The sequence below is a fragment of the Nyctereutes procyonoides genome, unplaced genomic scaffold, assembly GCF_905146905.1.
Source record: "Nyctereutes procyonoides isolate TBG_1078 unplaced genomic scaffold, NYPRO_anot_genome, whole genome shotgun sequence".
Classification (NCBI taxonomy): Eukaryota; Metazoa; Chordata; class Mammalia; order Carnivora; family Canidae; genus Nyctereutes; species Nyctereutes procyonoides.
Window position 1 is genome coordinate 11117851 of NW_026575146.1, and position 27850 is coordinate 11145700.

The window sequence follows — 27850 nt, forward strand, 5'->3', positions numbered from 1 at the left end:
CAGGTAGTAAGTGACCAAATATGAGTGGCTTATTATAAACATGCTTTAATTTGATAGGCTGAATGGTCCCCTCTCTGTGGGGTTATGCACACCCATCCTCTTTGGGAACTTAGGTGGGGAAATAAATTGCAAGTGTTCATTTCTGTCTCTTCACGTACCACACACTGATGCTGCACACACTGGAACTCCAAACCAAACAGGACATCCTGCTGATGAACAGATCTAGAGCGTAGCATTTCAGGTTGGAGTTGTAAGATCAGGTGAGCTCAGGAGACCTGGACATGAGGAAGCCACTGAGGGAAAGGTAAGATTCCAATTATGTTAAGGCTGTTTCATTCTGACCGAGGTGCTTTACTGGGTTGATGGAGTGGTTCTAGTTTAGGTACTAAAGCGGAGAGCTGAACAGTTCAGTTCGTTCCCAAAGCAGTATTTGGAATGGTTGCCAGTCATTCCCTGGAAATGTTTGCAGCATTTGCCGCGCGTGCTTTCTTCGCTGAGACTCACAGATACAAGCATAAGCTTTCCAAGTGGCACTTCTGTCCTGCGCGGCTTCATGCCCTTTGGATCTCATCTTTGGGTGCTGCCTCTGAGAGATCATCTCTCTGTACACAACTGAAGGTGGCCACCTCTTTTAATTCTCTGCAAAGTGCTTGTCTTCCTGGATAGCTTTCTCCCTTGTGTATTTATTTATCAGCCTGCTGTTCAGCCTTACCGTCACTGGAGCACACGTTCTGTGTGGTCAGAAGCTTGTTTCTCTGTCCTCACGTTGCTCCACAGCCCAGGACAGGGTCTGGTGCACAGTAGCTATTTTGTGACTGAGTATCTAATGAGTTCAGCAGTGAAATGTAGCTCACTGTGTAAGTTGCTCAGTGTCAGATGGTGAGAAATTTGTTGGCACCAGAGGAGGTTTTGAAGATTCACTTTGTTTAGTAGCTGTTTTATTTCTTTCTTTCTTTCTTTCTTTCTTTCTTTCTTTCTTTCTTTCTTTCTTTCTTTCTTTCTTTCTTTCTTTCTTTCTTTCTTTCTTTCTCTCTCTCTTTTCTTTTCTTTTCTTTTCTTTTCTTTTCTTTTCTTTTCTTTTCTTTTCTTTTCTTTTCTTTTCTTTTCTTTTCTTCCTTTCCTTTCCTTTCCTTTCCTTTCCTTTCCTTTCCTTTCCTTTCCTTTCCTTTCCTTTCCTTTCCTTTCCTTTCCTTTCCTTTCCTTTCCTTTCCTTTCCTTTCCTTTCCTTTCCTTTCCTTTCCTTTCCTTTCCTTTCCTTTCCTTTCCTTTCTTCCTTTCTTCTCTTTCTTCTCTTTCTTTCTGATTTTATTTATTTATGATTTTATTTATTTATTCATGACAGAGAGAGAGAGAGAGAGAGAGGCAGAGACACAAGCAGAGGGAGAAGCAGGCTCCACACAGGGAGCCCGACATGGGACTCGATCCTAGGTCTCCAGGATCACACCCCAGGCTAAAGGCAGCGCTAAACCGCTGGGCCACCGGGGCTGCCCTAGTAGCTGTTTTTCAATGTGAGTTATTCTCTCACAGAATTATCAAGTTTAGCATTATCTTCCATGTGAAAAGGAAGTTTTGTAATGTTTTGGGTCTATTTGCAAAGGGAGCACTTACTAAAGTTAGAAATTTTGTGGGTGATTGGTAACTCTTGTGGTGATTGAACTTTATATCATCTCCAGTAGAATATTTATTTTTAATTTTTAATTTTTATTTATTTAAAAATTTTTTGTTTATTTATTCATGAGACACTCACAGAGAGAGGCAGAGACATAAGGCAGAGGGAGAAACAGACTCCCTATAGGGAGCATGATGCAAGACTCTATCCTAGGACCCCGGGATCATGACCTGAGCCCAAGGCAGATGTTCAACCACTGAGCCACCCAGGTGCCCCTATAGTAGAATATTTAAAAGGAATTTCTGATTAACCTTGGCAACTGTTTGATTTCTGCTTTAATGAAGTTCAAATACCATGACTGAAACACACCTATTCTGAAAAGCCTAAAGTTTAGTTTGTTTATTTTTTTGAGTCAGATTGCCTGAGTTTTTTGAATCCTGGCTCAGTGACCTAGGGCAGGCTCTTTAAGCTTTGGTGCCTTATTTTCTTCTTCTGCAAGATGAGGGTAATATGAGCATTTTACTCATGTTAGTATACGTGTTATATAAATTTCTGTTTTTTTATTTAGTATATACTCAGAAGTTTCTATATTAAATACATCAACTAGGTTTACAAGTAATATGTTTGGATACTGTTCATAAAGTGGAGATAGGATTTTGAGCATTTACTTTTGTGTCATGTGGATGAAAAGAGACCATACCCGAAGTTAGCAGAAAGGAAAGGCTTGCTTATAATCATTAATAATTTTAATTAGTTGTCATACCAATAAAATACAGATATGCCATTTTCCATAAGTATGGCAATATTGCTGTCTCTTTGGTATCGGACAGACTTGGTTTGGGTTTTCTAGTTGTGCTTAGCTTCAGTTTCCCCATCTGCATTAGCACTGCTAATACAAATCAATGAGGATTACTATGAGAATTAAATGAACAGAAATTCATCTAGGTGTAGAAATCTCAACTAACACTCTTGGCACAGGGCTTCATGGTTTTTTGTTTCCTTCTTTCTTTCTAGACCTGAGATCTAAGAAGGATGTTACTATCTGGACAACTGTGATCATGGTTAGGAGTGTTTGGAAATAGGGTCCCATTTGTAATGATGAAGAAAACAGTATTTGGCATGATATTGCTCTTGAGTGTCCTGCGTGCAGGGTGCAGTGGTGATGAGATGCGAGGATGAATGAGTAGAAGGAAGCCTAGGAGCTGGGGGAAGACAGGAGGGGTGTCCCTGGGCCGTAGTGAACTTCCCAGTGTGGGTGGGTCCAGAGGCTGCTGGGCTGCAGATCAAGGAAGGATTCCTCTTCTGCTCAAGAAAGGGGCTGTCTTGGCCTGTATGGCCTGTTATGACCCCTCTTCTGTATAAGCAGCCCCCCATCTGAAATCCTGTGTGCACATCTGGTTGTCTTGGCCAAGTTGGTTGTTTGGGGATGTATGTCCATAGAGACCCAGGATTTAGCTTTCTGAAGTTAGGGAGCTGAGACTGCTGATGGCTTGCTGTTAAAACTTTTTTCAGGATTTAAAATTTTCCTGTTTGTGTCTTACCATTTCCATCAGACATGGCACACTGGTGGGCTTCTGGCTGCTTCTGGGCTGTGGGTAAGCTTTGTTGGGCCTGCAAAATGTGCTCCTGACAAGTGTTTTAAAGATGTTTAAATTAGTTGCCTACCTTTTAAAAAGTGAAAATTTCATATAAACCAGCATGCTCAGTGATTATTAAAAATGCAGTTCAACTGGCAGCATAGGGTTCTACGTTCCTGGGTGGTGGTGGACAGTGGGGCTCCGTGGCTGCTGGCCCTGTCAGGTGGGACAGGCGAGGGCCGGTCTGCCATATTATTCACCACTTTATGTCTCCCCAACACTGAGTGTCCGATGCTATGTTTCATTTACTTAAGTTGTTTTTCTTTTAGTGGAGTTTGGAGTAAACTGGAAAAGTTCTATCTTCTTGTGTATTAGTAGTGGAAAAACTAAAAATATTTTTGTAGGGTTTCAGGTTTCCAGAAAAATAGAACAGAACTTTTTTGTGTGTGTGCTGAAGAATACTTGTACAGCCTAATTTGCAAACAGATGGCTTCTGTTTCTTAAGAATATAGTACTCTGGCCTCCATCATTTCATGCATTTAAAGGGCCCCGACTGTGTGTGTGTGCAATCTCTAACCTGGGCAGTAAAGTTTTCCCTTTGTGTACAGACACAACCTTTTTACTTCTATTTTAGGTCATTTCTTCTTTCTTGGCAACAAACTTACTCGTCTTCTCCAAGGTCAATCGTTGGGACCACTGGTTGAGTGACGTGGGAGCAGTGTGTAATTTGCACACATGTGGGCTGTGGAATGAGGTTCCTTTCTGCCCTCTCCAGTGGACCCCTTGACACTTCCCCAACTTAGTGGCACCAAACAGGCGAGGGCCTGTGGCCTCATTGACTTTGAGTGGGATTAGAGCACTGCCCTTTTAGCCCACTGAGACACAGACTGAGGTCTTAGGACTCTTTTCGTTCTACATTTGATTTTTAGGGAAGAATACGGGCTGGTTTTGCATGTGTGGTCTGTTTTGCAGGGGGTGGTTCTGGCCTCACTATGCAGATAAACTAGAAGAAAGCACGCCATGAAATTGGACTTCTGTTGTTTGCAGGATGGTTGGGAGGAAAAGAGAGTAGGATATGTGTTGATAATGACGGAAAGACTAACTTAATTAGTGGGATTTTGAGGATGACTGATTAAAGATCCCTACAAGGAGTTCTCATCCATCAGTTGGTTTTTAAACAATGGAATGTGCCTTAATGGAGCTGTGAACTTCCCATCCGTCAGTGTATTTGGATAGGAGAGAGCGGCCCATCTGTCAGGATACTGTAGGAGGGTCTCAAAATAGAAATGAGATGGGTCTAGTGGGATGACCTCTGTGGTCTGTTAGAAAACTCAGATTCAATTATTCTCTGTATTAAACTTATTAGGAACCTTTCAGCTCAAACAATTTTACTTCAGTCCATAAAAAGAAAATATTGTGCATGGAGTGGGATGCTGAATAGAATACTTTTTAATTGATTACATTTAATTTTGGACCGGTTACTTATACTTTCTTAAATGTTCCAAGAGAGCCTTTCAAAAATGTTACAAATAGATGTGTCCAGTGGTTTGTCTTTATAAGTGTATTTCCTAAATGATTTTTTTCTACAGAAAATTTTCATTTTTACCTTAGTGGAAGCTCATTTTGTACTTTTATTTTTGGTAGCATGGTTTTTTAAATACAAATTTTTATCATTTATATAAAAATATTGCCTCTTGTTATAAAGCATTCTATTTAATTTCAAAATTTAGGAGTTGATACATTATCAATAATTGTCAATAGTCAAAGTGTATTTAATTTGGATATAATGCACCTATAGAAAAAAGTCCATTAAAAGAGAACTTTATTGAGCCTGGGTGGCTCAGTCAGTTAAGCATCCAGCACTTGATTTCAGTTCAGGTCATCTATTATTGGAGATGGACATTATTATCATCAACCCCATTTTTATGATGAAGGTACAATTCAGAACGCTTCTAAAGTCACTAAGATGAATTGCTAACTCAGATTTACTGATATTGAAACCTGAGGTATTTTTACCGTACTTTGTGGCCTTTTTTTTAAAATGAATTACAATTAGTCATGTGACAGAATGTAAGATATTCATGTCCTTGGTTATAATCAGGTTAGAAACAATTTTTGCTTGGTGTTGACTAAGACTAGGTTTTACTAAAAACATGATAGTTTTTAAAACTTTGACCTTTTTGAGGTATAATTGACATATAAAATTGTAGGGTATTTAGGGCACCTGAGTGGCTCAGCTGGCATCTGGGATCAGTCCTGCATTGGGGTCCCTGCTCTGAGGGGAGCCTGCTTCTTCCTCTGTCTCTGTTTCCCTTTTTCTCTCCATTTCTCATGAATAAACAAATAAAATCTTATAATAAAATAAAAAATTGTAGGATAAAGGGTATATTGTGATTTGACCTATGTATACTGTGTGAAAGGATTCTCTCCATCCAGTTCATTAAGAACATCTGTCACCTCACTATTTGCCCTATGTGAGAGAGAACACTGAAGTTCTACTCTCAGCAAATTTCAGTTTTACAATACAGTGTTAACAAGTGTAGTCACCATGTTTCACATTAGGTCCTCAGACATTACTCATCTGTAACAGTTTTTTGTTTTTTTGTTTTAACATTTATTTATTTTAGAGGGAACAGAGGGAGGTGCAGAGGGAGAGGGGGAAGCAGACTTCCCACTGGTGTGGAGCCGGGCTCTATCCCAGGACCCTGAGATCATGACCTGAGCTGAAATCAAGAGTCAGTTGCCCAACCTACTGAGCCACCCAGGGGCCCCTGTAACAAAGGTTTTTAGCAACCTCTCCCTCTTTCCCCCAGCCCTTGGCAACCACTTTTCTATTTTCTGTTTATAGGAGTTTGACTCTGTGCATGTGTGTGTGTGTACACACATATATCTTTCTTTTTTTTTTCACATATATCTTTCCCACCAACTTTTTATTAAGAGAATTTGCAAAAATATGAAAAGTTGAAAGAATTGTACAGAGAACACCACCAACACTTGAATTTTATAATTGTTAGTATGTTGCTGTATTTATTTTTATATGTGTCCTTCTGCATTGTATATGTGAGGATAGAATACTTCTTAAGTAGTAATGTATGTAATTCTTGGAGATCTTTGCCAAGGAATTTAATTTTAGATGCCTGTTAACATGAATGTCCTGTTACATTATTATCTCACAATTAAACAGGTAATATGGTTTGGAGATAGGCTGACTTTTTTTGGGTTGGAGTACTAAATCAAGAGTGTTTTATTGTAGTTGGGCAAAATTTAAAGAATTTAAAAAAAATCTTACATAATTTGAAACCCCAAGGGACTTCATTCACCCATAAATTAAAGTTCTTTGGGTGACCTCAGTGATTAGAAAATGGAATGCAAACCCACTGGAAATGTATGAGGAATATTGGAGACAATTCAGTCCTACAGAAAGTTCTGGCATCAGCAGATCTACATATAACATGCATCAAAAGATCAGAAATGTCTTAAAATCTAGAGGCAGGGGTGCCTGGATGGCTCAGTCAGTTAAGCATCTGCCTTCTCTCAGTCATGATCTTGGGGTCCTGGGATTGAGCCCCAGGTGGGGCCCTGCTCATTGGGGAGTCTGCTTCTGCCTCTCCCTCTGCTCACCCCTTGCTCATATGTATGCAGATGTTCTCTCTCTCTAATAAATGAATCTTTAAAAAAAAATCTAGGGCAGGACTAGAATAGGGGCATGCGAATATTTCCACACAGTTCATTGTTTTTCTTATACATTTTTCACATTGAGAGGCATATCTTCTTAAACTTCCTTCTTCCCTAATTCTCCTCTATCTCCCTTTATAATCAGGGGTAGTTCTTCTGTCTCAAGAAATTACTTTTTATGCTGGCTGATACTTAATTTTACTTTTATTTTAGTAACAAATGGTACTCCTTGATGTCTTAGCCTTCTTTCTTCTCTATTTCCTCAGGCTTCCCCCCCCCTCCCCCCCGAGTAGGCTCCATGCCCAATATAGGGCTTGAACTCATGACCCAGGGATTCAGACTTGCATGTCCTACCAACTGAGCCAGCCAGATGCCCAGCCCAGGATATTTTTCACATGCGCACACATGCATATGTGCATGTGCACATAAACATCAAATCAACATTTTGGGAATCCCCATGTTTTCTGTTATGTGACTTGGCTTCCGTGGCAACCTTCTGACTTCAGTCTTGGGGGTTGTGGTTACTTGAGTGGCCTGTCCTGGCTCTGCTGCCTGCTGCTGACCAGCTCTGTGACCTTGAAAAGTCACTTCAGGCCTCCTTTTTTTATCTGTAAAATGAGGGGGTTGGAATAGGCAATTTTTCAGGTGTGCTCCACTGGCACTAAAAATTGTTTGGCTCTGTGTTCATTAATAAAGTTTTGTAGAGGTTAGACTAGTTTTTATAGCTGTTGGACAGATGACCTTATGTAATGGCTCTTATTTTTGCTAATTAAAATCAGAAAGTATATCTTCAAGCAGGTATTAACTACATGAAACCTATATGGGGAAAAACGTGTGCATGTATTTTTATGTGTGTATATGCATATGTAGTGATTTGTTTTTCATGCAAGGCAAGGAGTTAAAAGCTTATATGTCTGTAGTACAATCAGGTCTTGAATATTAAGAATCTTGTCAGTTGCAGGCGTAGATCCATTCATGTTTAAAAAAATAATGAAAATACTACCTTAAAAAATGTCATAATTTAAAAAATTTAAACACTACACAGATGTAATCCTGTTCTCCCTGTTAGCGTACCTTTCCCAAGAATTGCTATAAAATCGTTCGAAACTGTTGCTTTCCCTGTTGGGTGTACTTTAAATTGAAAGCCTTATATCAAAAGATACAGCAAGACTTCAAAATACTTGAATGCTTGGTCTGTCACTTTACTTTAAAAGGCAGTTTAGTGCTTATTTTTCATAAAAATAGTGACCTGTTGGGATAACAAGTACTTCCAACGTAGGACACTGTAGCACAGCTAACTTAAAAATGAAATAACTCTAGCAAAGAACACAGAGTAAGCGTATACCCGATATTTTGCAAATTGCAAAATTATTTTGAAGGGCTGCTCTTGAGGCAGGGTTTTTATGACCGTGACATTCCAGCTGTGGTTTTAGAGACAAAATGTTTACTACTGCTCTAAGCACAAGGATGGTAGGTGTGTATTCTTACTGCTGAAAGGCTTTAAAAAAGCAACTGAGACTCCCTTCAAGTGAGTAAACCTTTATTCAGCAAACTTTGGGGCTGCGTTCCTATGGAACTTTGGTGGTAATTCTGGAATGTGCGTCCAACAGCAGCCCAGTCATGGGTGAGCCTGGCGGCTCCAAGGCATGATGGCAGGCTGTCCTGGCTAATCGCTTCAGGCAGCCCATGGAAAACCACTTTCTGGTTAAGTCTGCATCATACTCTTCCACCAATGGAAAAAATTGAACATGATGAGGGTGTGTAGCTAGCAGACAAAAATATATCCAGCATTGCACAGGATCTGTTTTTAGCTCTTAACGGCTGAGCATTTGAAGTGTTCAGCACTGTTTCCTGCCTTACCATGGGCAGAAAGAAGAGAGAGTTTGTGGATTTGTACACAGACCCTGACTCGGTGAAACTTTTTCTACTAATTAAAAGAGCCTGATAAACACTGGCTACATCCGAAGTTTTGGCAAAGGTAGGTTATAAATGTTTATTTTCCCCCTTCTGGAGTTGAGACTTAATTTTTATATGTGAGGTTTAAATGTTTCTTGAAACACTCCTTTGGGGAATATTTCGTTGTGCGCGGACCTTTACTTTGTTTTACATTATTTTGTATTTAGGCTGTGTAAGGCTCTCTGATCCTCAAATCTGAGTGTATGTGCTTTCTAACACCTATTGGTGATTTAATACAGTTGCCCATGCCATTTAACTAATAATTCTCCAAAAGCTAAAGGCATATGTTGCATGGATTTATTTTTTCTGATAGCTCAAGAAAGTGTCATTTCTCAGTCTGATCATGTTAAAGCATTAATGACTATTTCTTTATCTTTACCATTTAATTCTTTTAGGGCACAAAGGGAAATTAAAATGTGGCAGAGATTGTATTTTGTAGTTTCCTGGTTCTTATATAACCTCATCAGGCCTTGGTTTTGAGCTGAGTGAAGCTATTTGGTTTAAGAGTTTCTTTTCAAGCTTGTAATTTGATGTTCAGTGTTCATTAATGTTTGTCCTTCAGCTTTGTCTTGAACTTTCTGAAAAAGATATGAAATCCCTTGTAATCTGTGTGTGTGTGGGGGGTACCTGGTTCAAGTAGAATGAATGATTCATGTCACAATCCCCTCAGAAGCTACTCATTCATTAGGCATTTGTCTGAATCCTGAGCTTATCAGCAGGGACTGAGGAACCCTGGCTTGGCATAGTACTTCCTCAGCTTTAAGTTTATTTGGCCAAGCATGTAATTCTCAGAAAATTGGTAGGTGGAGAGACAGAAATAGGAAGCTTTTTTGAAGTCATTGTAACTTGGAAGATTATTTATAGAATTTCTGGAAAGTAGGGGTACTGCTGCAGAGCCGCTAGGGTTTTTCCTAACACATTTAAATATTTCATTGTAGCCCTCTATCTCACTTAGGGATTCTACAGTTTTTTCTTACTTTCAGTATAATAGGGTTGTGAGTTATTTTAGGATAGGCAGTGTGTGCGTTTCACTGTGTATCCACTGTATGGATTTAGCGTGCATTGTCAAGTCCTTCACTTCCTTTACGGAAATGTCTTTTTGGGATAGGGCAATGGTGAGGACTGTTCAGGTAGGTTCGAATTAATAGAAAAAATGAATAGTTTTATTCATTACTTTTCCTTCGGATCTGGAAAGGATGGCTCTGATGAGCTGGCAACCATTTCGACCAGGGACAGAGTGCTGTCTTCCTCTCTAGTCCAATTAACACTTGTCAACTGCTTTGATTTTTACCAGAGCTTGTCGACAGAAACTGAAGTCCATTGAAGAACCTATGACTCCAATCCAAACCAACCAGAATGTAAACAGTGTTTTGAATGCGAATAGATAACACCCTTCTTTCCATATTTCAGTGCAGAGGGAGTAACTTGCAAAGGCTTCTCCTTAGACCGGGCCTGTTCAGGGATGCTTGGAAGTGCACGATAGGGTTAGGCCCCTTGCCAAGAGATTATCCTTCCAAAGTGGTCCCTCATTTAACCACCAAGTAAAGTAGATATTTCTGTCTTGGTGGCCTACAGTTGTGTTTGAGGAGACACATATCCTCTTTTTCAGAGATTTAAGGTTAGTGCCAGGTCGCTGTAATCTCTTTTTATTGTAGATATCAGAAGGAGGTGGGAAGAACACAGGGGCAAGTCTGAAAAGGAAAGCACATGCTCCTTAAATGTTGGATGGGACACTCTTCTGTGCCTGTACATATCTCCATGTTTGGCCCACTTTGTGAGATTTATTTACGTGGAGATGATAAACTAAGTTAGTGAGATCCTTAACTCTGCTGTGAGATTTTTTTTTAATTACTTTTATGCAACGTTCAAAACAAGATCTTTATGGACATTAAAAAGTTTTTAAGTGATAGTCTGCATTTTTAAATTTGAGATTAAGTACACCTTTGGTAAGGGCCAAGATAAAAATGGCTTTATTGGGAAGACTCAAAAAAAAAATTGGTATGGAATCGAAAGTAATAGCACCAATATTAAAGATGGAGACAGGTAGTAATAATGTAGCAGATCATCCTGAATCTCTGACTGTTGACACATACAAGTAAGAAACATTGTGTTTATAATGGTTTGAATTCTGATAATGGCAAAGTGAGTGTCTTTATTACTCAGTTCTATCTAAAATAGGCTAATAAATGGTAGGAGGCTGTAACGTCAGTGGCCCAGGAATATATAATACACTATTGTCAGCTACTTATAACCCACATTATTGTCAGGCTGAAAAGGGCCCTTGCACAATTTTCAAATGGGAAAACTGGAAAAACCACAGAACTGACGTGTCTTGTCCAAAGTTCCAAGATGGTTAGTTGCTGAGTTGGGACAGGATACCAGGTGTCCTGTTAGCTCCTTCCTTTAGACGACCTATTTCTTGAATTGGAAATACTTTAGCATGTCCTACTCTATCTTTGTAAATGTAGAGGCACACATATATACATATGTCTGTATGTGTGTAGATGTATGTTTACATACACATCCCATCCATTCCCCTCCCTCCCTCCATTCTTTCTTTCTTTTACTCACCTGTCTACATATCAGCCCAGACAGACTCAAAGCTCTACTGGGAGACAAGACTTGGCTTTATATATCCTATCCTAATGAAATTCAAAGCTGTACACTCAGTTGGGGGCAATCGTTCCTATTGATTTGTTGCCAGAGAAAATTTTAGGGGCACACATGCTGCTCTAACCTCTGGTGACAAGACAGCTCCGGTTAGACTTCATCTGCCAGTCTTCTTGGTTTAGCCTTAGAGTTGTTTTGTTTTTGTTTTCTTTTTGTTGTTTTTTTTTTTTCATTTTCATGATCCTATTCCCATAGTAGACTGTTGAGGATTTGTTAGTTCTGTCCCTTAATAAAAGGCATGGAAGGGAACAGAAAAATAGCAGATGGGCTTTACTTTAGTGCCATGGTAGTGCAAGGCACTTTCAGAAAAATAAACCACATATAAAGTGATAGACCAAGTTATCATTTCACTGTAGGAAAGGGATGGAGTAGGTGCTACAGATAATGTCAGGAAGGAGTTGGTCCAGGGCGTTCCTAAGACTTAAATAAGGGCTTAAAAATCCTGGCTATCTTTAGGACAACATTGGAAAGTGAAAAATGCTCCTTATCCTGTTTTTGTACTTGACTGTGACACATCTCTATAGTGATAGAACTGTTAGAGCAGGGTTTCTAAAATGGAGATGTGTAGAAGGGCTTACGGGATGCCGAGTCTATGCGCTGGGAAGGACAGAAACCAAGAGTTCATATGAAGAAAGGTGACTATAAGGAGCTCTGGGCGGAGAGAATGAAAATATTTTCAAGTCATCTGTAGCCACTCCTAGAAGGTGAAGTTACAAGTGAAAAGACTCATTATACACAGTCACAAACCAGGAAAACTCAGGACAGTAGAAGTGAGCAGAGAGTAAAGAGCGTCATGAAAAGTGTGCATAAACTCATGGAATACACACGCATGTGTATATGCAGATGTGTTCCATTAAACATTGGTAGCTTAGTTGCAAATGAATCAAACACAGCCAGACAGGTGAAATACAAAACAGTGACAAAACACCCTAGACATAACGAGCACCCTAGCAAAGACCTTCACTTATCTTTTTTTCCCCAACATGTGACTTATAGGGGAAAAATGGAAATGATAAGAAGATACAGTAATATGCAGTTTCCCAAAGAGTCCTGCCCTGGAGTTAATGCCCTTGCATCCTGGTGCTCTACTCTGTCTATACAGTGGTGTTCTCAAATTTTTTTTTCTAAAATTTCTCTAGTACAGAGCGGTTGCCCTTGGGCCAGGTCTTCCTCTTGTGAGAGTCCTTCCCCAATGGCTACTTAAGAAAAACATTTCCCCCTTCCCCTACCACACAGCACATTTTCTCTCCAATCACTCCTGTTCAAATGCTGGAATTTCTCCTGAAGATGTACAGGCAGACAGACAGACACACATCAGTGACCATCACCCTTTTTTGGATTCCTCTATCCTTCTGCATTCCTCTATCCTCTATCCTTCCCCAGAGGAACCCATTGGTTCCTCTGTCCCCGTCACAGTAAAACAGGAGTGAGTTCTTGCTGGCCACCATCTTCTTTGGTTTCCTTGACCTCATCCTCACACTCACGCCAATCCACTGTGCTCCACCTCTACTCCACTCTGGTCAGGTTCATGGATCAACCTCCACATTGCTAAGGTTCGGTGCTTTGTTCTTTCTCAGTCCTTGTTATTTGAACTATTAGAAACATTTGTCACTTCCTCACAGTCTCCTCCCTGAAATACATTTTTTGGTTGGTTTTAAAGGCAATGTATTTTCTTGGTCTCCTGCTAATTGGATTCATTGACTGTTCCTTCTGTTTCCCTCATCTGTGTGCGCGTCTCCTTATTTCCTTTACCTCTTCGTGGGGGAGCACCCCAGGGCCTCTTCTTTTCCCTTTATTTATACTCCCTTGGGGAGTTCATCGATTTATGTTTCAAATACCACCTTCATATGATGAGTAGCAAATTTGTACCTCAAGCCCACCTTTTCCCTGAACGCTGGCTTCTGTGTCCAGCTGTCAGCTCAATATTGCCACTTTCAACAGACATCTAAACCCAACTCTTTGTCTTCCTCCTAAGCCTCCTCTGCTATGCCTTCCCCATTCTTCCAGATTGAAAATCATGGCAGCCTTCTTGGCCTGTCATCACTCAGGCCCATCCACCTGGGAATCCTGTTGGCCCTTCTATCCACTATATCCAGACTCAGACCACTCCTCATCACTCCCACCAAGTCCAGCCCACATCATCTTTCACCTGAATCAGCCTCATTGTCCCCCCATCCCACCTCAGCTTCCACTTGGCTGCCAGCCATCTAACACAGGGCAGCCACAGTGAGTCTCTTAAACCATGCCCCTTGATGAGCCTTCTGTAGTCACGACCCTCTAATCATGACATTTAATCTCAACACAAAAGCCAGTGGCCTGAAAATGTCCCTTTGGGCTGCACTCCCCGGCTCTCTGTCTCTTCTTTGACCCCTTCCATGCCAGGCACAGTGGCCTGCCTGTTTCACCTCCCTGGGCATTTGTACTTTCCATCCTCTGCATCGAGTGCCTTTTCCCCAGAATCGACATGGCCTTCTCCATGACCTGTTCCCCCTTCATTTTTTTTTTTTTTTACTAAAATTCTCAGCACCTTGTAATAACATACTTTCCTCATTTATTGTTCATTTCTCTCCACTATAATGAAAGCTCCATGAAAGCAGGAATTTTTTTTGGGGGGGGGGTTTATTTATTGTTATATCCTCAAGGCCTGGAACAGTATCCAACACAGTATTCACTAAACATATGTTGCATTAATGTATTTTACCTAGGATGCCTAATTAGGTAGTTATAGCAGCCTAATGCAAATGCTAAATGTTGTTGGACTTCCGTATTTTACCTTAAACATGTGAGTTTTATATTTAATCCTTGTTATATTCCTTTATTGAAGCAATTATGAAATTACTTAGCATTAGATGAAATTGAAGCTTCAGGAAGGTGCCACTTGGTTGTTCTGTGATCTTGAGTGCCCTTCTCCCCTCTTGGCCTTGGTCACCGTGGCTCACCCTCATAGCCTTTGGGAAGCATTTTCTTTCTTCCATTCCTCCCCTCCCCTCCCCTCCCCTCCCCTCCCCTCCCCTCCCCTCCCCTCCCCTCCCCTCCCCTCCCCTCCCCTCCCCTCCCCTCCCCTCCCCTCCCCTCCCCTCCTCTTTCTTTTCCTTCTCTTTCTTTTCCTTCTCTTTCTTTTCCTTCTCTTTCTTTTCTTTATTTTTTTCTCAGGGAGATGGGCAGGGGAGAGAATCTTTAAGCAGGCTCCAGGCTGAGTGTGGAGCCTATCGTGAGGCTCATTCTCATGACTCATGAGATCACAGCCTAAGCCTAAACCAGAGTCAGAGGCTTGTCCGACTGAGCCACCCAGGTGCCTCAGGGAAGGTATACTGAATTCCAGTGGGTATTTAGGATTGTGACCATGAAGTTTATACCACCAAGAAAGCAGATTTTTCCTGTGTGATGATTTTTATAACACAGTGAAATGGAAAAACTACATTGTAACCTTAAAGTTCCTTAGTTAATTTAAAAGTTCAGTTTTTCATTTCTTTCTGCTGGCCCCATTCCCAGCTGGGCCAGCCTTTGCTGCCTGGAATAAGGATACCTCCAGAGAAAGACTTTTTCAGTGCTTTCTTTATGAAAGGGACATAAATTACAACTGTTCTTCTAGAAGATAAGCCTAAAAGTTAAATTATACTTAAAAAAAGATCATTTCAGGTTGAAAAGTACAGAAACATTTAAAATTATTTAGATGTAATGCCTATGTTAAAAAATATTTTAAAATTTCCAGATTGGATTCCTACTGTTTGGAGGCAGTAGGGATGATCCTGCAAGGTTCTGGGGTTCTCGTGTCCCAGGTGGGCTTGGGACACAGAAGCTGAGGACACATTAGACCCTTCCCCACTCTGTGTGTCCATCTTCTTGAGGTATCTCACAATTATAAATTCCTGTAAATTATGAAATTTAAACTATACCTAATGCTATTCATTTTTTTTCCCTGAAAGTTTCTGTAAATTTGCCAGCCAAAATCTTTTTGCTTTTGCTGTGAATAATCATAGAATTTAAGGAAAAGTTTGGCAATGACTGGTTTAACTTTACTTGCGGATCCTAGAACAACTAATTGTAGCCTTAAGCCTTCCACTGAGAGAAATGAGCTCTCAACTCGGGCTTCAGGCTGAGATGGAGTAGAAGAGTGACACATTTATAAGGGTGAGGAAAGCACCTATTCAAAGCAGGGGAAAAAAATGTGTGGTTTAAGCCTGTTCACGTTTTAACTTAAATGGAGCAGTGTATAATGAAGAAATATTTTGCCAAGAATCACTAGGTATAATTACCATGGTATATTTTGGTCACAGAATGTGATTGAGTTCAGGAGTGCAATGCCTGCTTCTGATTTACTGAAGCATGTGCCTTACCTGTACATCTCTGAGTCACTGAGAAGCCATGTGGTTAACAGCCTGGGTTCTCGTGCAAGGTCTTTTGTTTTAGTATGGAGCTTGGGAAGTACCTACCCATGCCTGGACTCCCCTTTTGTGGAAGGGTTCCTGTTCATAAAAGTTTAAAACGGAAGGTTATTTAAAAGTCATGCTAGCAAATTTGAATCTTGTGACTCTTCGGCAGTCACCAAATGGACTGCACAAGGTCTATGGAGGCAAGGATGGCCAAATTTTGGATGGAATTTTGATGTAGACTTGTAGACTTTGCAGAAAAGGGTGGGACTGAACATTTAATACATTAAAAAAGACAAAACAAAACACTGGAGAGAACATGGATGAAAATGTGTGAAAGGCATTTTAATAATTTCTAAAAAAAATAAAACTATTATTTTCACTGAGATTATTTTAAGCTATATTCTGTAATTTTGCTTGAAAAGGTGATTAAAAGAAACAAAACCCTGAAATGTTCTCAGTTTCTGCTATGGCCCAGATGTAGCTGGGCCTCTCAACTCCCTGACATTCCAATGACATACCAGTAATATTTGTGGGATTGTTGGTCTCACCACCTCTCTCATAAACTCCATACTGTTAAAGTTGTCATAAACTTGCTTATTGATTCTCCAAACGGTTCGTGTTGGTAATTAGCCCCTCCCTGCCCAAGCTGATAAGTCCTTTTAGGGATGGGATCAGATCATCCCTCCCTTTTGTTTCTCTTATAGTCCCAGGACAGAGGGGGGGAGGGGGGGATGTGTAGGAGGGTCTCCAAATCCATATTGAGTGGTGAGTAGAAGTCTTCATATCACTTGAACTTCCAAGTTTCTGCCAGCGCTAAGAAGTTTTTCTTCCTTTGCCAGAGCTGCCCCAACACTGATCTTCGAGGTGTGGACTACAGTGGGCTCCTTCCAGACTGTATTCTCAAGTGTCCCTAGGAAGCAGCTTACAGTGTGGTGCCTCTGGGACAGTGGGGAAAGGGGGGATGGGCTAATGAGTGTCAACACTCCTTCCCCAGCCTCTCTCCTCCTCTTCTCCTACCTCCTTCTCCTCTAAATATTGTCCCTGACACCAGTGGTCAGGCCCTGCTGCCCTTGATCAGTTTTTCCTGAACAAGCTAGGGTCTTTCTCCATTCAAACACTTGGGGACTCACACCCTGTCACAGAGTGCCCAGTCTTAGAAATTCCTCTTTTCTTTGGAGGACCCTCTTTTCTGTTTTCATCTAACAAAATCCCACTCATCCTTCAAGACTCAGGTCTTCATTTAACTTTTTTGGGAGGTATTTTTTGTTTGTTTGTTTTTTGTTTTTGTTTTTGTAAGATTTTACTTATTTGAGAGATAGAGTGAGAGAGCACAAATCATGGAACAGAGGGAGAGGGAGAAGCAGGCTCCCCACTGAGCAGGGAGCCTGACATGTGGTTCGATCCCAGGACCCCAAGATCATGACCTGAGTCGACTGCAGATGCTTTACCACCTGAGCCACCCAGATGCCCCTGGTAGGTAATTTTTAACTTTCCTCTGAAGAATTTGAACATCCATTGAAAATTTCTCTTAAGTTGTAGAATGAAGGAGAATGAGCACCATGTGCCTGACTTGTGGGGCCCAGGATTGCACACTGTCCATGACTGCTCCTCATCTCTTCCTGTCTTTAGCTCAAGTGTTTACCTGGGGCAGTGATTTAGCAAATATTTTGACTCTCTAGACTTTGTCTTTGGGTCTTACTAAAATGGATGTGCCATTCAGCTGCTAGGCATAGTTTTATGTCATTATTTTTCACACCTTTTTTTTTTTTTTTTTTTTACCATGAAGAGGAAATGATTGTTCTTCACAGTTCAGGATACAGGCAAACATACAAGCACACATGAGAATTTATTTATTTATTTTAAAGATTTTATTTACTTATTTGAGAGAGCAGGAGCAGGGGGAGAGGCATGGGGAGAGAGAGAAGCAGACTCCCTGCCCATTAGGGAGCAGGGGGTCGATCTCAGGATCCGGAGACCTGACCTGAGCCAAAGGCAAATGCTGAACTGACTAAACCACCCAGGTGCCCTGAGAATTTAATTTCATAAAACAGTTTTTACCTTTGCTTCCATGTGCTTCTCAATATTTTTTCTATTTTACCCTAAGCTCTGCTCTATTTTTCTGTTCTATTCTTTTAAAAAATACTGATCATTGATTCATTAAATGTATTTCATGACCCATAGTTGAACAAACATTTTTAAAGCAATGCTGTGGATGTTAGAATTTGTTATAAAACAGGTGTGAGTGTAGAGACCCTCCTTGTGATAAATTGGCTTCCTTAGGTGATGAACGGTGCAAAAGCCAGGCTATTGTTTCTGTGGAATTTATTACCTGCTCCCCTCCTAACACCAGCCATGCTTGTCCTCGGCTTTCCAAGGTACAGATTGGTTTGTCCATTCATCTGTGAATATGCATTTGGAAGGGGCCCTGCTGACTTGAAATAGAACCGATAGTGTTCCACAATGGATGTTTAGCTTTTGAGGCCTTAACAGCAGTTTGCTTTCTGCCCACTTTATTTTGTTAGGATTACTCTTCCTAAGCATTATTCCTATGGAGACCAGATTCTTCTTTCGCCTGCCTCCTTTACAAATTGGGTTCAAGTCTTGTGATTAGAAATGAGCTCCTTTGAGTCATGGCATTCAGTTCTCAAATTCTGAGTGTAGTTCATTGACTCAGAATAAGAGAAGCAGGTTTGGGCAATATTTATAGCATTTGTTACTGAGTTTGGATCCTGGCAGAGATGAATGCATTTGTTTCAGATTTTTAGGCATGTTCTTGTTTTTTAGCCATTTTTATAAGACAGACAGTAAAATTTGAAGGCAGGGTTTCTCAGCCTCAACACTATTGACACAGGTAATACATGGAAGCCATCCTGTGGACCGTAGGATGTTTAGCAGCATCCCTGAATTCCACCCCCTGAATGTCATGACCCCAGTTATGACCATGGGAAATGTCTCCAGATGCTACCAAATGTCCCTGTGGGGCCCAAACTGACATGGTGTTGAGAATGACTGCTTTTTTTTTTTGTTTTAAATTTTATTTATTTATTCATGAGAGAGGCAGAGAGAGAAAAGCAGGCTCCTTGTAGGGAGCCTAATGTGGGACTCCATCCCAGAACCCCGAGATCACGACCTGAGCCAAAGGCAGACGCTCAACCACTGAACCACCCAGGCATCCCTAGAATGACTACTTTAAAGTCATACCAGTTGTTCAATGAGCACTTAAGTTATTTTTGTACATTTTCTGTCATGACTGTCTAATAACATAAGTACGTAGCTTGTGTCATTGTTTTTGTTGACATTTGGCAGACCTTGACACATTAGGTACTTTTATATGGTGTTATAATTTGGAGAATTGATAAAAATCAGAAAAGTGCTAGCAGGATTTATAGGATTCCAAATTTATATATATAAACATATGATAATTAACAAAATATCTGGAACAGACTAAGATTTGGTATCATAGTATCCAAAATTATAACTAAAAACTAGTAATAGTACTATAGATTTGTGTTTCCCAATTTTTAAGGTAATTTTATGTATATTTTCACACTCGTCTCACTCTGGGAGTTAACTAGGGTAGATATTTTTATCCTCAAGTTGTAAGTGGGGGGAAGTGAGATTCAGAGAGTGTAAGTAATTTGCCCAAAGACTCATTGCTATTTAAGAGATGGAAACGGGTCTACAACCCGTTCTATGACATAAACTAGAGTAAGATTCTGAGATTTGTCTTTTTAATGAATGAAGTTTCAACTCTCCAACCTCCCACGCACAAATAAAGGAAATCAAGTTGATGTTGTTACCGTTAATGATGGCTAGTCCTGGTCTCCTCTTTTTTCTTAGTTCTTATCACTACCTAGAATGTTGGCCTTGGAGAAGGATGAGGCTCCTATTTCAGTATGAAAAGCTCTCTGGCATTACATGAGAAGCCTTGTTGGTGTCTCCTGGTGGTAGAACCTGAGTTTCCCTCACAACTTTGCCCAGCCATAAATCTGCTTTTGTGCAGTGCCTCTGTTATGCTTGCTGTCCCTATTCGACCCTGGTCATCTTCTCCCATCTGACCTCATATTCCCCTTTATTTGCTCCTTCTGAGCAGCTGGCCCAGGCCAGAGACAAAGCAGCCTTTCCTCTGCTGTAAACTTGCTGCTACATGGAAATGGACACTTTGGGAATCTAACTTATCAGTTCAAGCCTGAGCTCAAGGCAAATGAAGGAAAGGCAAATCTTGAATTTCCCCCTGAAAGATGTTTCACTGTGGATTTCAGTAGGTCCCAGGGGCTGTTGGGATTGTAGTGACATATTTGTGAATTCCTTCACACTTGACACTTCTGGGGTGGTAATTGATCACAGCTTTTTTTTGTTTTTAAAAAATATCTATTTATTTATTCATGAGAAACACATAGAGAGAGGCAGAGACACAGGCAGAAGGAGAAGCAGGCTCCCTGCAGGTAGCCCCATGCGGGACTCAATCCTGGATCCGGATCACGCCCTGAGCCGAACGCAGATGCTCAACTACTAAGCCACCCAGGTGTCCCTTGATCACACTTTTAACAAGAAAAAGCATCATTCTTATTTGTGATTTCAGCTTAAAAAGCTACATGGCATGTTTATGATTGGGTATTGGAAGGGAATGAAGAAAGCAAAAGACAAGGGCTTTTATTTTTCTTTTAGGTTCATGAGATTGTGGTCCATTTTAAAAATTGCAATATTTTATTACCCAATAAATAAAAGAATTATTATAAAAAAGTGTTTATGCAACATACAACATTTGCTAGGTACACACAATCTTTGCACCATATCCTTTATTCTAGAATGACTTCATTAAATTTTCTGTCAATCAGCTGGGGGCCTGGATGCATATTAGCATACTTAATAACATAAACTGTAGGTTACCATACCTAATACATGTTACTACATGGTAGTATTCCTAATATGTATTAATACAGGTTAGTATACCTAATATGTATTTTTTCTGTTTAAAGAGACTGGGGGTTTTGAACTACTACTTCTCTTTTTTAAAAAAGTTCACAGGGTTCTGTTGTTTCAGTATTTTCAGTCCCCTCTCTGTCAACAAAGAAAATTTTTAACTTGAATACCATAAACTTCCCTTAGAAAAGGAGTCAGAGGTGCTGAACACTTGGCCTATTCTTTCTTCTCCAGACAAAAATTACAACTGAAGCATGACCGATAAGTAAGTGTCTGTTCAATTTGCCAAACTCCTCAGGGATCATTTTTTCCCTCAGAGATTACCCTTCTTGTCAATAAATTCCTCATAAATATTGAATAAATTCTTCTCGTTTAAGGCAGGTTTCTTTTGCCAGGATTGGCTGGAGATGTTAAACATCTGGTAAGCATTACCATATGCAACAATGCACATTGTTCTCTGCCCCCCACCCGTCCCCCATGTCATCTCCCTTTTGCTTTTCTCTAGGGAGTGTTGTGTTTGTTATCAAAAGGTCCTTGTGGGCATATCTGTCCATCTTTGGGCCAGACCCAGTTGCGAATGATTCCTGTTCTGTCTGTGGTCAAGTCAACCTTCTACCATGTGATGGTGGTTTCATTTAGTTCAACAGGTGTGTATTGAATGAGCCCTGAAGCTACATGCCTTGGGTGGACAGTGTCTTGTAAAGGACAGGGTCCAGGGCTGTGTTTCTGAACTGTAGTATGACACAAAAATTAAGCTACTTCATTTCAAAGGTAGTAAGAGGAATTGAGGTTATAATCTGCTGTTGGGGATTCAGCTTCCACCCTGGAGCCATTCCGCAGCTTTGAATTCTGGCTCTTGTGTGTTCTTGGGCTGCTGACAAAGGGGGCCTCTTGGTGGAAGTTTTGTGGAGAACTTGACGCCAATGCTCTGTGTGCTGCTCTTCAGGCAGGTGACCTTCAGATCAGAAGGGCCTGATGGAGCAGGTGGCCGTGGGCGAGCGACCCTGGAGCCTTTCACCTCTGGGGTCATCACTGGGTTTTGGTTTGGAGGAAAGTCATTAAGCACAGAGGCCAGATGCCTGGGTGGCTCAGTGGTTGAGCATCTATCTGCCTTCGGCTCAGTGTGTGATCCCAGGATCCAGGATTGAGTCCCACATCGGGCTCCCTGTGGGGAGCCTGCTTCTCCCTCTGCCTGTGTCTCTGCCTCTCTCTCTCTCTGTCTTTCATAAATAAATAAATCTTAAAAAAAAAACACCAAAGTTCCCTGCAATCAGCTCATGGGAGAGGTCTCAGGGGTGGCACAGGAGCAACCCTGGCCATTTCTAGTTCCTTAAGTTAAGATGTAGCTGAGAAAATCCTGATCACTCAGATTTTGAGCTTTTAAAAGGTGTGGGTTCTTGGGGTGCCTGGGTAACTCAGTCAGTGAAGTGTCGGACTCTTGATTTTGGATCAGGTCATGATCTCAGAGTTGTGAGATTGAGCCCCATGTTGGGCTCTGAGCCGTGTAGGGAGCCTGGTCAGGATTTTCTCTCCCCTTCTCCCTCTGCCCCACCCCCCTTCAAAAAAAAAAAAAAAGCGTTCTTGTGATCCAGCTCTGGGGTCAGAGTGGTCACAGGGGCCATGTTTTAGTGGCATGTCAGCCAGTGGCTGTTTCCTCTTTTAGAAATGTCTGCGAGCACCCACTGAAAGGTAAGTGGTTAGTAGCAGAGCAGGTGCCCTTTCAGGCCACGTGAGTTAAGATGCTGGCCTGAAATAGCTCTTTAGAGTCTCTTGTTCATGCCAAAGTGAAAAGTCTTTTTGACACTCTTCCCAGCCGCCCAACTTAAAATATATATGTGAGACTATGTAGTAGTCTCAGGCAGACACTTGTCTCTTTGGCCTTATCAGAGAAATTTAGGGCCAGTGTCAGTGCTTCATTAACTTTAAAAGTCACCATTGAAAATAAATAAATAAAAGTCACCATTGAACCCTCCAAAGAAGCTATATGAATGGCCCGCAAGCACATAAAAGGGTGGTCAACATCACTAGTCATTAGAGAAAATGCACCCTGAAACCGCACTAAAGTGTCATCTCATATTCATAGACGGCCACCACCAAAAAACCCAGATGACAGTGTGGAGAAATTGGAATCTACACGCTGTTGGTAAGGATGTTGAAGTGGTACAGCTGCTATGGAGAACAGTGTGGTGGTTCCTCAAAATATAAATGTAGGATTACCATATGAGCCAGCAATTCCACTTCTGGGTATATACCCCAAAGGACTGAGCAGGGTCTTGAGATGTTTGTATCAGCAGCATTATTCACAGTGGCCAGCAGGTGGAAAGCAATCCACTGGAGAATCCACTGATGGATAAGTCGATGAACAAAATATGGTACATACATATAATGGAATATGACGCAGCTTTAAGAAGGAAGGAAGTTCTGACATAAGCTGTAACATGGATGAACCTTGAAGTCATTGTACTAAATGAAACACGGCCTTTACAAAAAGACAAATGCTGTGTGATTCTACTGACATGAGATACCCAGAGTATCAAATTCATGGAGACAGAAAGTAGAATGGTGGATGCCAGGGCTGAGAGGAGAGGACTGAGGAGTTGTTGTTTAATGGGTACAGAGGTTTAGTTTTGTGAGGTAAAGAGTTTTGGAGATTGCGTAACAGCGCAAATGTATCTGACACTCACTGTATACGTTAAAATGGCTAAGATGGTAAGTTTTATGATGTGCGTATTTTAACACAGTTACAAATACCCTTTTTTTTTTTGAGTGGGTAAAAAAAGTCACAATTGAACCCCAGCTCTGCTCTGCTTGTCTTCAGAGAAAATTCGGGCTTTGTATTCTGGGGTTGAGCATGGCCAGATGGCAGCTCTCCTAGCCTGTCATCTTACCCTCCAAGGTGGACCTCTTGCTTCTGCTTCTTGTGCAGAAAGACCCAAACATATGCTGGAGGTAAACTTTTAATGGGGTCAACCTCTATAAGAGAAGTTATTTCATCCAAGGACTGTTTCACTGTGACTCTACATTTTGGGTTTCGTTTGCCACTGAGTCAAAATAGAGAACAAAATACTGTTGTCCTTTGGGGATGATGCTCCTGCGGTGGTGTCTGTGTGCAGAGTCTGCAAGTTATTTTCCTAATGGTGGTGACAGATGAGCCATGACTCATGCCACTGCCTTCACCTGCCCTCCCCTGAAACAAAGGCATGCATTTGACTACAGACTGTGTGTTAATGGCCTTTACAAGATTGGATGGGCAGTTCTAGCTTCCTTTATATCTTCCAACACCTCTGATGAATCAGGCAGTTCACAGACATTTCATTTATTATTCTGACACTGGTTCTGGACACTGATTGTTTCTTGGTATAATCTATACGAAACCTTTGTTTTTACCTTTTGGGAGCTTGGCGTAAAATGCTTGACAGTTTTCTGGTATTTCTGTTTTTCAGGCTCATTTCGTGGACTCACTTCCCACTCTTGTGAACCATGCTGCCTTGTCCTAGGACCACGTAAAGTCTACTGACTGTTAATCTCCCTCAGAGCACAGACTAGACTTCAGGTAAAGCCATCTCACATGAGTTGTGGTTCATGTCAAGTGGCAAGACTGTGAGGTAGTAAGTACGTTTGATTATTTGATCAGGTTATTTTGTTTTGTTTTGTTTAAAAATGTGCTTGCTAACTCCCACCAAAGAAAAGTCAATCCACTTGACTTTTGTTTTGTGGCTGTACATTCTTAGATGTCAAAGAATTAAAATTAAAAACCCACTAAATGTATTTTGAAATGGACCTGGAAACAGGACCTCCAACTTGCCTCAAACAGTGATTTATACTGGTTAGGATGAAAAACTGAAGGGGGGGAGGTTTTGGCTAAAATTTTGACTTGCATGTTTGGCTTAAGTAATAGACTTATTGAACAAAGTGGGGTTTTAAAAGGAATGAAAAGAATCTATTTTTTTTTTTCAGATATCCGCATTCTGAGAAGTCAGCTTCCAATTTTTTTCTCTCCCCATGTTCTAAAATGAGGACCCTTGAAGGCTTTAGAGAAGCCTTTTTTATTTTTATTACGTTTTATTAAGATGTCTTTCTTCCCCAAATGAGAGCTTTTATTCTCTACCCCCACCCTGTTTTCATCTCAGCCTCGTTTTGGGGGACTGGTTTTGTGGCGTTCCTACTCTGTGTGATATATATCAAAGCTCCTACAGAGTGTGGCACCCTGACCCATGTTATTAAAAATGTGGTGATTTTGAGCAGTAGTCTCTTATACTGGGGTGTGGCATTAGCTCTTCCAATAGTTTGTGTAGAATGAAAATCTCTTTCTCTGATCACTGGAAAATCAGACTGTCGGGAGTCTCAGAGCAAAGATGCTTTCCTCTCAAGTTTCTGTTCAAGAGTCATTTATTCAGAACCTCTCAGCACCAAGCCTAAAGGAGGCCTCAGCTTTAAGCTGGTTTTTATGCCTATTCAACTTCTGGACTAATATCATACAGCACATTATGTGCTTAAAGCAACTAGCGCCTGGGCATGAACCCGGTCTACTTGGTTGATGACCCGCATGGCACAAAGAGAGCCAATTCAGTAGGTCACTTCTGTCCCTACTTCTCTGAGTTCTGTGAGACACAGAAAAGAAGTTGCTTGGTTCTTTTGCCATGTGTGGAGCTTTTGTTTTGTTGTTTTTAGGAAATTCTGTCCTGGGCAGCCCGGGTGGCTCAGCAGTTTGGCCCCTGCCTTTGGCCCAGGGCGTGATCCTGGAGACCCGGGATCGAGTCCCACATCGGGCTCCCGGTGCATGGAGCCTGCTTCTCCCTCTGCCTGTGTCTGTTCTTCTTTCTCTCTCTCTCTCTCTCGTGAATAAATAAATAAGATATATATATATATATAAAGAAGATTCTGTCCTAATGGAATGTCACTTGGGTCATGTTTCTTACTGACGCTACTGTCCTTAATTTAGGTTACAATGGGGAACTCCGAGAGCCAGTACACCCTTCAAGGATCTAAAAATCACAGCAATACGCTTGCCGGTGCTAAACCAAAGCCTTGCTCCCTGAAAATCCGCAGCATTCACGCAAAGGATGACAAGTCGCTGCACGGGTGGGGTCACGGAAGCAGCGGAGCCGGGTACAAGTCCAGGTCCCTGGCCAGAAGCTGCCTTTCCCACTTTAAGAGCAGCCAGCCCTACGCGTCGAGACCCGGCGGGCCCGCGTGCAAAGGCCCCAAGGGCAGCGCGTCCGCCAAGCACAGGACGAGCGCCCCGGCCCCGGCCCCGGCCCCAGCCCCGGCCGCGGGCAACGGCTTCCACCGCGCGGGGCGCGAGCGCGCGGGCCCGACCGACTGCAACGGGCACGTGGCCTCCTGCTACGGGAGGAGCGAGGGCGGCGCCGCCACGCGGCCGGCGGCGGGCGAGGGCGAGGGCGAGGGCGAGGGCCAGGGCGAGGGCGAGGGCCAGGGCCAGGGCCGCGGGAGCCCCCGGGTGCTCATCAAGACGCTGGGGAAGCTGGACGGCTGCCTGCGCGTGGAGTTCCACAGCGGCGGCCCGCACGGCGCGGCGGCCCCGGGGGACGCGGGCGGCCCGGTGCGCCTGCTGCGCTACTCGCCCGCCCTGGGCCCCGGGCCCGGCTCGCCGCCCGACCCGCACTCGCGGCCGCGCTCCAGCAAGGGCAGCTCGCTGAGCTCCGAGTCGTCCTGGTACGACTCCCCCTGGGGCGCCGCGGGCGAGGCGGGCGAGGCCAGCGAGGCCGAGGGCCCCTGCCCCGGCGCGCCCGCGGCCCCCAGGCCCCTGCAGCAGAGCTCGTCCCTGTCCTCGCTCCGGGAGCTCGGGCCCGACGCCCGCCTGGCGCCCGCGGGCCTGCGGCTGCCCCACGACTTCGCGGGCGCGCACGCCGGCCTCAGCCACCGCGTGGCGTTCGCCTCGGACATGGACGTGCCGTCCCGGGTGGAGCGCCGGGACCCCGCGCCCTACGCGTCGCTCACGCTCCCCTGCCGCCGGCCCAAGGCCCTGGCCGAGGACGCGGCCAAGAAGGACACGCTCAAGGCGCGCATGCGCCGCATCAGCGACTGGACCGGAAGCCTCTCCCGGAAGAAGAGGAAGCTGCAGGTGGGTGCGCGCGGGGCGGGGCTGCCCGAGAGCGAGAGCGAAGGCCGACTCGTCTGCGTCTGCGCGTAGCTCTGCGCCTGCGCGCAGCCCTGCGCCGTGCGCTTTTTCCCTTTCGCTCCCGAGGCGCACAACTGGGCGCGCTCCCATCCTGTGCAGGCGCCCCCCCCCCCCCCCCCGCACGGCCTCCTCCCCACTCGTGGAGCAGCTGCCCTCAGAGAGCACAGGGTTCCAGAGAGTTCCCCGATGAGCTGGCCGTCTGAGAATTTTCCTAGAGCTTATTCTTTAAAAGCCTGGGCAAAAAGGAGAGAGGCTGTTGTTATATTTGGGGATGAGTGGCCTTCCTGAACCCGATGCTACTTTGGGGAAATTAACCTTTTTTTTTTTTGGATACATCAAAAAAAAAAAAGTCTGTACAATGTACAGTCTCACTGCCTTCCTTCTAAGGCGATGGCAAACACTTTTGAAAACATCTTGTACCCAAGGACATGCAATAGCAACAATACGAGGATGCCTGACAAAAATATGATAATGCCTGACAAAACAAGAATCGTGCGGATGGTGATGCTTATACATAATAATGATGTATAAAGCGGTAATGGGGGAAGCAAAGTGGCTTAGTCACCAGGAAGGAAAGTAATGGGTTGCCTTTTTAGGCAGCTCGCGGCAGCTGATAGATTCTTAGATCTTTGGCTCTTGACTTTTCTGTTTCGCCTGTTTCTGCTTTTAGTTATTTGTAGAAGGAAGAAAGCTTTTTCTTTTTCTTTTTCTTTTTTTTTTCCTTAACTTGCACAATACGTCACGAGAACTTGAGTGGGCAGTTTGTCTCTACTAAGACTGCACTGTATCCACCATAGACAGGTAATTATAGAATTTTATAGTGATTTGGGGTGAAAAAGAATATGATTTCCCTGAGTAGATTGTTTCAGGCCTATACAACTGTTAGTTATTTCCTTCTTACGCACGAGGTGTACACCACCACCAC

At 42.6% G+C, this 27850-nt stretch overlaps 1 protein-coding gene across 4 annotated transcripts in view; it reads left to right on the forward strand.

Moving 5' to 3' along the window:
* Nucleotides 1-27850, forward strand: part of TIAM2 (TIAM Rac1 associated GEF 2) — a 217930-nt gene that overhangs the window by 88174 nt on the left and 101906 nt on the right. For 3 of the 4 annotated variants that reach the window (XM_055309747.1, XM_055309749.1, XM_055309748.1), the window contains exons 3-4: nucleotides 24227-24336; nucleotides 25726-26868. In XM_055309747.1, coding sequence (XP_055165722.1) covers nucleotides 25732-26868 — 1137 coding nt within the window. In that variant the 5' untranslated portion in view covers nucleotides 24227-24336; nucleotides 25726-25731. Of the gene's footprint in view, nucleotides 1-8747; nucleotides 8840-24226; nucleotides 24337-25725; nucleotides 26869-27850 lie in introns of those variants that run through there. The other variant, XM_055309750.1, reaches the window with a different exon arrangement.